Source organism: Pygocentrus nattereri, chromosome 1 (genome assembly GCF_015220715.1).
Source record: "Pygocentrus nattereri isolate fPygNat1 chromosome 1, fPygNat1.pri, whole genome shotgun sequence".
NCBI classification, from domain to species: domain Eukaryota; kingdom Metazoa; phylum Chordata; class Actinopteri; order Characiformes; family Serrasalmidae; genus Pygocentrus; species Pygocentrus nattereri.
In genome coordinates, this window is record NC_051211.1 from 49,911,204 (window position 1) to 49,921,164 (window position 9,961).

General features: G+C 42.4%; 2 protein-coding genes across 2 annotated transcripts in view; one reads left to right on the forward strand and one right to left on the reverse strand.

Moving 5' to 3' along the window:
• slc41a2b (solute carrier family 41 member 2b) overlaps positions 1-4,310 on the reverse strand; it is a 51,674-nt gene extending 47,364 nt beyond the window's left edge. Inside the window, exons 1-2 of the mRNA XM_017698902.2 lie at positions 4,218-4,310; positions 1,053-1,699 (exon numbers count right to left, since the gene is read on the reverse strand). Of these exons, the coding sequence (XP_017554391.1) occupies positions 1,053-1,568 (516 nt within the window). The 5' untranslated portion in view covers positions 1,569-1,699; positions 4,218-4,310. The remainder of the gene's footprint in view (positions 1-1,052; positions 1,700-4,217) is intronic.
• Positions 4,311-5,223: 913 nt separating this feature from the next.
• c1h12orf45 (chromosome 1 C12orf45 homolog) lies at positions 5,224-9,628 on the forward strand. The gene is made up of 4 exons (XM_017698901.2): positions 5,224-5,578; positions 6,892-6,966; positions 8,110-8,243; positions 8,870-9,628. Exons 1-4 carry the CDS (start codon positions 5,509-5,511, stop codon positions 9,035-9,037), a joined length of 447 nt encoding a protein of 148 aa, XP_017554390.1. The 5' UTR covers positions 5,224-5,508; the 3' UTR covers positions 9,038-9,628.
• Positions 9,629-9,961: the final 333 nt, after the last annotated feature.

Sequence of the window (9,961 nt, forward strand, 5' to 3'; positions counted from 1 at the left end):
TTAGAGCATTTCTATTGGTCCATACATCATAAAATGTTTATACAATGTAAAGGAGAGCTGGTGTGTTGAAATGATGTAGAAAACTACAACAAAAAGGGAGATATATGGTTTTCTTTGGACAGCAACGAAGTAACTAATGTTAGCTCAGTAGTGTGTTAACAAACTGACTACATTCTACAGCTTTATGTGTAAATTTTCCCGTTCCACCTTAAAAGGTGCAGCAGTTAAGACTACATTCTGGCGCCTCAGCTTCTTCTTCAAATTTTCCCGTTCCACTTTAAAAGGTGCAGCAGTTAAGACTACATTCTGGCGCCTCAGCTTCTTCTTCAAATTTTCCCGTTCCACTTTAAAAGGTGCAGCAGTTAAGACTACATTCTGGCGCCTCAGCTTCTTCTTCAAATTTTCCCGTTCCACCTTAAAAGGTGCAGCAGTGAAGACTACATTCTGGCGCCTCAGCTTCTTGTTCAAATTTTCCCGTTCCACCTTAAAAGGTGCAGCAGTGAAGACTACATTCTGGCGCCTCAGCTTCTTGTTCAAATTTTCCCGTTCCACCTTAAAAGGTGCAGCAGTGAAGACTACATTCTGGCGCCTCAGCTTCTTGTTCAAATTTTCCCGTTCCACCTTAAAAGGTGCAGTAGTTAAGACTACACTCTGGCGCCTCAGCTTCTTGTTAAATTGTTCTCGTTCCGCCTTAAATTGTGCACATACACACTGTGTCTGTCACTGTCTAGAAAGGAAACGTAGGGACGGCCAACGTTTTCACAGGGTGGGGCTAATATACACACGTGGCCGGACTGGCTGTAAAAACCAAAAACAGAGAAGCTCAAATTACAGCAAACACAGAGGAGGCTGGGCTTCATTCTCTGCTCAGGACGGCATCACTCCTCTGGGTCCTCATATAAAAAACAGGTGTTTGCTGCTATTTTAATTTTATCATATATAAATATCATATGTATTACCTTTAAGATGTTTCTGTAATACGGCCCCAACAAATGAAACGCTGCAGCATCAGGCTCAAAACCGCATGTGCCACAAACACAAGTATGACTCACCTGTACTATGTCTAACACCATGCCAGCTGACACTGTACCGAACCCGGCCAGCAGGAAGGGCACCAGTATCTGCAGTGCCATGGCCAATGGCGACTCTTTGGGAAAGTTCCGGGTGGTCGGTCTCTGGCCTTCCTCCTCGCTCACCTCTTCGTCAGCCTCCTCGCCCGATAGCCGGGCGTCAGGCAGCATGGGCTCCGTCTCTCCGTAGCGACCATCTCCAGCGTCGGATAGACTGAGGGAGGCACGGCTGGCACGATCAGAGAGGCGGCGGCTGGGATCTCGGTGGAAGCCGTTCTGGTGCGGCTCCAGTTTGGGGGAGCTCAGGTCCACTATGGCCAGCCTCTCCTCCTGCAGGGCGGTATAGCCTGGAGGAACCATCGTGTGTAGTAGAGCAGAAACAGGCTTCAGAGAGGGAAAGCTCCAGCCTTCTCTACTGCCACCACCACTCACAGCCTGAAGACCCAGACTAGGGCGCAGGGAGCCAAACACAGAGCCCCCTACGGTGCGGAGGTTCATACTGCAGGCAGGGGCTGGGTGGGCCCATGGCCCTCTGTACTGGCATGTGGGGGTGAGCCAGGATCAGAAACACTGCTGGACCAAGCCCACAGTCTCCATATGAATACTGAGTCCGGTTACAAAGCCCCGACCTGGGACAGGCAGAGAGAAGGAGGAGAGAAAATGAAAACAGTGTCCTCTCAGCAACCTGATACAATATGTACACAAAAACACGGCCTATAATAACACAGTAAGACGTACACGCCCAGCTATACGACTTAAGAGTCACCTTGAGAAGGGATTATTGCAAAGACAGCCCCACCACAGATGAACACCAATTACCTGCTTATTTACTACATCTATATACAGTAACTGCCTCTGCTCTTCTGAGAAAGCTTTATACTAGATGTTGGAACTTTGCTGTGACGATGCGGTCGCATTCAGCCACAAGAGCATTAGTGAGGTGGATGATTCGTTCTACATACAGTAGCGTGCAAATGTTTTAGGCACCTGAGAAAATTAGACTTTTATTAAACTAAACACTAACAGTTTATTTGTCCAGAAAACACTAATACAAGAACACAAATAACCATAATATGACAAGCAGTGACTTTGTATGTCAACTTTATCATTTAAAAATTTTCTGAACCTCTCCAAGTGGTAGCCTGGTATTAACTATAGTTAAAATTATAGCCGACTAAATTAAATCAGGAGCATTTATTGCATTTATTCTAAAATTCTAAAATTACAAGGTTTTTTCTAAGCAAAAATACACCTATTGCCTACATAAATATGTTAAAACAGCTATTTAGGTGCCTACGACTTTTGTACACTACTGTACACTTCCATGCAAAAAAAAAGAAGGGGCCTCCAAATGTTGAAAGTTTTGTGGGTAAACGTGCGGACAGCTGTTTACAGAAAGAAGAGTCAATATTGTTCCACTCAGCACTGATGGCTTCAGTTGAAAAACATTGTGAAGCTGGTTTGTGTTTAATGTGAGACCAAATACTCTCCTTAGGGTTTAAATCTGGACTCTGACCAGCTCAAAACAATCTGTATAAACCCCATGTGTCAAACACAAGGCCCGCAGGCCAGATCAGGCCCTCGACACCATCCCCGCAGAAGTATTTTCATTTCTATTAATATCAGCCTGTTTTACAATGTGCTGCACTACAGTCCCCAGAATGCACTGCAATGTTATGTGCACTTCGACTCTCCTAGCCCAACAACAATCTATGGGACAGTGGTCTCACTTCAACTCTACACACTTTTACACTGTGCCACACCAGTCGTATCACCAAACACATTAACTGCACTTCATCTGCAGTTCAACCACCATAAAGGCTATAAATATAAATCCAAGTCTTAATGAACTTACAGTAAAGAAAGGACAGCAGGGGTGTACTTCAAGCAGATAGGTAGGTTTAAAAGACTGAGCTCCTGGGGGCATTTAAATATTTCAAATATTTTATGTATTATTTATGTAATATTTCAAGGTCAACTACAAGTGCCTGTGTTTTACTGCTGATGTCTGTGCAAATTTTGAATAAACAATTTTCCTCTGCAGATTTGCTGATATTTTCTAATATGGCCCTCTTACTCATTGTGTTTGACACCCCTCATATAAACCATCAGCTAGCAGTTTGGCCTTGTCTTAGTATTTTTTTTGTGCATAGGTGTATATGTGTGATTCCCCGGCCGGGTGACCAGGGTCCTTTCTGTGTGGAGTTTGCATCTTCTCCCCGTGTCTGCGTGGGTTTCCTCCGGGTTCTCCCACAGTCCAAAGATGTGCAGTCAGGCCAATTGCACATGTTAAACTGCCCCTAGGTGTGAGTGTGTGTGTGACTGTGTATGTCTGTCTGTCTGTCTGCCAGCCCTGGGATGGACTGGCAACCTGTCCAGGGTGTATCCTGCCTTCAGGCTCCAGCACCCCCACCCAGAGGGAGAAGCGGCTTAGAAAATGTGTGTGTGTGTGAGTGTGTGTGTGGGTATATATTGTTCGTTTGTTTATTTGTATGTTTCCAACTAAATGAAACAACCTTCAGAATTTCAGAAATTCAGTTCAGAACTGCCCAGGAATCTATGAACCTAGTGTTTGGTCGCGTCTGACCAGTTTAACCTGTCATCCCTGGGCTAAAAGCCCAGCCTTGGACTAAAAGAATGTCAGTATTATAACAGCAGTGCAGTTCAGTCCTAACTAAGCTGTAACCAACACAAGGACTAAAACGAGACCTCAACTGAGACACTGTGAGGTGTAATAAATTCACTGGATTATCTGTTTTATCAAAATAAACAAAGTGTCTTGTAGTCCGAACTTGAGCCGCTGTGCTTTAAGAGGACTGCGAGAAGCGCAAACCTAGACTAACTTACTGTCACCAAAATACATAAAATAGCGAATTTATTTTACATTCAAGACTATTTCACTAACGCAAAGCACGCTAACTAACAGAAAACTGACCGTGAAAAACAGGTCCTTCTGTGTCTAAATACACACCCACAGACTGCTGAGGTACTGCTAAGCTAGCTGCTGTTAGCTTAACTTAACAGTAAACAAACATTCAGCTTTGCGGCTCCATCCCCGCGTCGTCACACTAAAGCGATAAACATCACGATTCGGGACCTCAGCACAGATTATAAGAAACACCTGGCTGCATAAATGAGCGCATTTACCTGCACAGCTGTCTCTCCGTAAACACGAAGGCTGGAGACGCTGGACTTCCCCGTCCAGCAGTCCGGTCACGTCACTGCAGCAACGCCTGTGAAACGCAGCGTCCACGTCAATGTCGCTTCTAGAATAAAAGTCTCGTTGCCTTCTTAAAAACTCCACTGCTAAAAAAAACGATTTATTCTTTCTTTCCTGTCAAAACAGGCCACATTTCATGCTTTTTTTTTTTTTTTTTGGTCCAACATTTAATATGTTAAATTCAGCAAATAAACAGTGATTGCGGTTAAAAAGTGCTGGAGTGTGTGTTCTGTGGAGGAGATGCTGATTTATTTTACTTCATTTTGCATCCTTACTTGTTTTACTGACTGACTGGGGTGCCCAAACTTTTGCATACAATCGTGTACAGTACCGTGCAAAGGTTTAAGCATCTAAAAATAAATAAATAAATAAATAAAAACTTCAGAACAGTTTAACTTGGCAATGACACCGTCTGACGGGGTTTGACGTGTTAGATGGATGAGATGATGAACAGAGGCGCTCATCAAGTCTGATTCTGATTTGAGGGGGTTAGGAGGAAACTGCAGCTCCTCTTCACGGCAAACGGCCCACGGTGTTTCTGCTCCCGGTCAAATGGCGATTTTAGGGACCATCACACAATTCCAAGAAGAAAAAAACAGCGTTTCAACGTCCTCACATTGATATATCAACATCTAATCCAACGATCTATTCAACTCTCTTGCCACTTAACCTCAGTCCCACAGGAACGTTTCTCTGTGTGTTTAATTTGAGTTGGTTGAAGCGTCGACGCTGATCGTTTCTTCCTGTAATTGTGCGATGGTCTCTAACACCGCAGCTTGTCGCAGGAGCAGCCGTGGCCAGGAACGATTTAAGAAATCGCGGCCACGAATAAAAGAAAACGCGTACGAACTGCAAAACGTTCGCTCGATTCCTTTCTTTTTTTTTTTTTTTACCTCATTTTCCCCCAAATCTGGGCTCTAAACTGGATGTCAGGCGGCGTCTCTTCAGTGAGATGAATCTGAGGGGAGCGGTCACAAAAAATGAATAAATTCATTTAAAAATGACATTTATTTCATGCAGTTACTGAAAGTTGATCGTGAAACTTCAGATGGACAGACGGAAACCTGCCCTGGTGAATCAGAGGGTACTTCTCCCGTGTTAGAGGGCGCTGTGGACGAGCCTCTGCAGCGCCTCTTCACCTTTGGTACGGAACTTGTTCTGGTGCGAATAAACACGCCGCGCATGCTGCGGAAGGGGAGCTGAGGCTGGAGCGAGAAGATGGAGCAAAAGAAGAATAACGCGGCCAAAGGCGCCTCCCGGGATCTGCTGCTGTGCGGTAACGGAAAAGGTGCTTTATCTCTATTACGGTAACGAGATGCTGACTCTGTGTTGAGCTCAGAGGAGCCGCTTTAACCTCTACAACTTTTACCGGTCAGGTCTTCCCGGTCAGCCTAGAGCACTTTCTCCTTATGAGAAAATGTTACCGGGATAAAATGAGCGGTTAAGATATTTTAACAGCCTAAAGCACCTCATCAGAAAACGTTCCCGGGATTAAATGAGCGTAGGTAATGCTGAATTAGGGTTAAGAGGATTTCCACCATTTTTCCAGAATATATAGTTCAGTCCTTGAGATGTAAACAGAGTCGTTCAGACTGGTTTGGTGTAAAACGCTTCACTGTAGAGAAAATCACAGACTCTTTAAAGTGGTGGTGATAGGAACCAATAGTCGCCATGTCCGCAACACAAATATAGCCGTTTTATTTCCTATCCAAGACCTGAAAAAACAGGTCCCTCTGGGGGACCTTTGTTTCGCCTCACAACACCCTGGATGTCTCCCTCTGCCATGAACGAAGTAAAGCAGATGGATAAGCCGAATTCCTGATAGAACAGTGTGTCAGATATCAGGCAGTGCGCCTCTAACCATTTCATGTAGTGACTTTCTAAGAGGGAGATTTAAGAGGTATTAAATTTCACAGATGTCTGGTTCCTATCATCACCACTGAATATTTCCGACTGTGAGTTTCTCTTTCATACCAAACCACTTTGAATGACTTTTCTCTGCTCTCTTTATTCATCATGTTTTTTTTTGTTTTTTTTTAGAAAAAACAGCCCCTTATTTTATTCTTGCTTGGTGTTCAGTGCACCTAAATAAGCAAAACGCCCTCACTCCTGTTCATTTACCAAAGATTTGTCGCAGCAGCAAAAGGCCAATTGGACATGCTAAATTGCCCCTAGGTGTGAGTGTGTGTGGATGTATGTCCAGATGTGTATGTCCAGATGTCTGTCTGTTCACCCTGCAATGGACCGGTGACCTGTCCAGGGTGTTTCTTGCCTTATAGCACCCTGCGACTCAGAAGAATAAGTGGTTTAGAAAGTGTGTGTGTGTGTGTGTGTGTGTGTGTGTGTGTGTGTGTGTGTGTGTGTGTGTGTGGACATCATGTCATCCACCCTAATTTAGAAACTCGGGCAGCCTGCTTGCTGAAGCTCTCTGTCAGTATAGTTTGATGTCAGCTATTCGTTTTTAAGTTTGAATGTAAGGGCACATTTCAGGACAAATGAATCCTAGTCAAGACAAAATCACAGGAAAAAAGAATGCAAAACTTCTTATAATGGCCTTAATAAAAGCATTTCCCCTTCCTCTTCCCTCTCAATTTCTTGCAGGAATCCATGAAAAGCTGTTATTGAAACCTAAAGCTGCAGACTCACTGCGCACTGAAAAGGTCCCTCGAAGTAGCGGTGAGTACATTCCCATTTCTCACTGCATTTGACCCCCGATGTCTGTTTAATCCCACATTTCACGCTGTGAGTTGAGGGTGAGATACAGTATAGGGTTGAGTGCAAGCTCACGTCCCTAATCAATAGCCACGTTTCCATGCAGCCTGATAATCTGTTAATGATCCAACTAATAGCTCAATACATCCATGTATACACTACATTCAGAATAGACTAGTCCGATTGAGGCCATTTGGAATATCATTTCTATGCCATTGATTGAGGCGGGTAATTCTGTAAATAATCTCTTAAATAGAATAATAACCGTGTAAACGCCTCTATCTGATTACATTCCCTATCAGAAAGTTTAAGTCTGTTCTGCATGTGCGACGCGTCATAGTGAACGTTTATGACGTTCAACATGGTGGGAGTAGAAACTGGTCTACAGAGGAGACGAAGTTCATGCTCTGATCTTTAGAAGTCTATCGTATGTGTCTCAGGAAACGACGTCTTCATGTTTCCATGTTTCTGAGTCTTACATCATTTTAAAGCAATTAAAAACTCCAGCGTGCCAACTGGAAACTCCTCTCGCTCTGACTGGACCTCACATGATGTTTACTCTAAGTGGTTCTCCAGGCATGTGCGTCAGTTTGCATTGGATTACTTGCAGTGCGCATGTAAACAAAGATTTTCCATCGATTGTTGAATAGAATAAACATATAAACACCTCCGTTTTAATCTATAATGGGAATGTATTCAATCGGATTGGCAAAAATCTTTGCATGTGAACAGCCATGGTTTCGCTACTTGAAGAATTACAAGAATTTGTACATGAACTGAACAGGCTGTTTTTAATTTATTCACATTTTGTAAACAGTTATTTAAATGATCAAAAGCATGTATGAGAGCATGCAAAAGAGGGCGAACATCCTTCATAGAGCCTCGTTAAAATAATTTCCTTGTAAGAGCCAGGACATTGGTTATATCTGATAGTTCTTCTGTCTTCTGTTGTTCTTCTTTAATCTCTTGCTTGCCATGCTGTGAGTTTGTTCATTGACACTGAATCAAGCTCAATATTTGACCTGTTTACTGTTCCTAGCATGATTGTCCATTATATGCTTCACGTCTCTTACTCTCTGTGCGTGTGTATGTTTGTGTGTGTGTTAGTCCTCGACAGGCTCCAGAGTTTTCTGCCTCAGATGGCTCTGGCCAATGAGGCTTTAAAGCAGCAGATGGAGACAGCTCCGGCAGGTCAATTTGACATTCAGAGCGTTGCGGATGCAGAGAAAGTTATTGAGATGGTGAGACCTCTTGACATGACTGGAGTGAAAGTGTTTTTCTCAAGGTTATTGTTAAATAACAGGGTTTGCTTGGAAATGGGCACTCACCTACAGCATAGAGATGAGATGTCTAATCCGGGTCACGGCACCACTTGAATAATCCAAACCCTAACTTCAGTCAGAGTACAGCCACACACAATACAGAATATGACATATAACACAACATTAAACACATTACAGAGCAGAAAATTTCTGCAAAATAAATCTCGCGTAACACATTGACATTAAAATTCTTGTAAATCTTTAAAAATCTTAGTAGAATTGTGTCATGACTCATTTATCATAATGATTGGCCTTTAGAGATTCCCACCCCATTACTGTTATCTGTTACATACACACACACACACACACACACACACACACACACATACACATATATATATATATATATATATATATATATATATATATATATATATATATATATATATATATATATATATATATAAAAAACCAAAAACAAAGGCATTTGTTATCAAGACCCTTAGAATAATAAAACTCACTAATAAATTGTCTCGAAGGTAACAGTCATTTCATGTAGCAGGCATTAATCTCTCTCTCTCTCCCTCTCCCTCTCTCTCTCTCAGGACGTTGCTCTGGTGGAGCTAGAGGGCTCGGACAGCGGTGAGGAAGAAGAGGAATCATCTGAGGACACTAGCTCAGATGAAGAGACTGTCACTGTGCAAAATCTCAAACTACCCGGCGATAAAAAGAGAAAGGCCAACATCCAAGTGGTGGAAGGAGAAGAAGAATGAGATAATAAGGCTTCTGAACCAAAGACTGGGAATTTTTCTCTCTAGATGAGAGACGCTTTGTGCTGATGGGGGCCTTAATCTTCACAGTCTCACATTCACCACTTGCACAGAGTATCGTACAGTTACTATCCTCCTAAGATGGCTGTTCTTGTTTTAGCTATCGTAAATATTAACCTGAACCGGAGGGTAATTGTTATTCATGCATTGCTTAGCAAGGACTACCATGTTTGCTCAGTTTGATGTACTGAGGCGTTTCACATAGCATGGTTAATGCAGTGTATTGCTGTTCTATGGAGATTTTGTATGGGTTTTTTTTGTTGTTGTTTTTTTTTTATGTGCAATAGTGTCTTTTGATATATGGTTACTTTGTTTCTTGTACAGCCCTAATCTGCAGCCATTTACTGATTTGGAGCATTTTGATTACACTAATTGTATTGGAGCCAACACTGGCCATTTTGTGTTCAGAGCATTTGCGATCTAAACCTCAGGAATCCCACACTTAAAATGTTTAAGTAACCAACATACGTCACCATCTGCCTGTTATTAAGATGTTCCACAGGTTTTTTTTTTTTAATAAACATCTTAACATGATAGATTTTCTGCTGTTATATTTGGCTGCGGTTAAAGTTGAGTTTCTGTTTGTGAATCGAATTTGAATAGGAAATTAAATGAATCATTTTTGGCCACACCATTGTTGGACTAACCAACTTACCTAACAGGTAAGAGAACCAGTCAGACTACACGCACAGACATTTATACTTTCTGTTTAATGTCTCCAGGCAGCGATGAGAAGACTTCTTGGGTTTTTTTGATTTACACTTTCTTCATTAATTGAACGGACATCGGACTGTTTTGGTGTTTTTGGTGGGTTTTTTTTTAATTCTGGATTAATACTTCAGGATAATAGTTCAGGATGGCATATGG

Excerpts from the sequence above, each read along its gene's own strand:
- c1h12orf45 (XM_017698901.2), top strand. The coding sequence starts at position 5,509 with ATGGAGCAAAAGAAGAATAACGCGGCCAAAGGCGCCTCCCGGGATCTG. Across the intron at positions 6,967-8,109 it reads AAAGGTCCCTCGAAGTAGCG|TCCTCGACAGGCTCCAGAGT; the intron begins GTGAGTACATTC and ends TGTGTGTGTTAG. Across the intron at positions 8,244-8,869 it reads CAGAGAAAGTTATTGAGATG|GACGTTGCTCTGGTGGAGCT; the intron begins GTGAGACCTCTT and ends TCTCTCTCTCAG.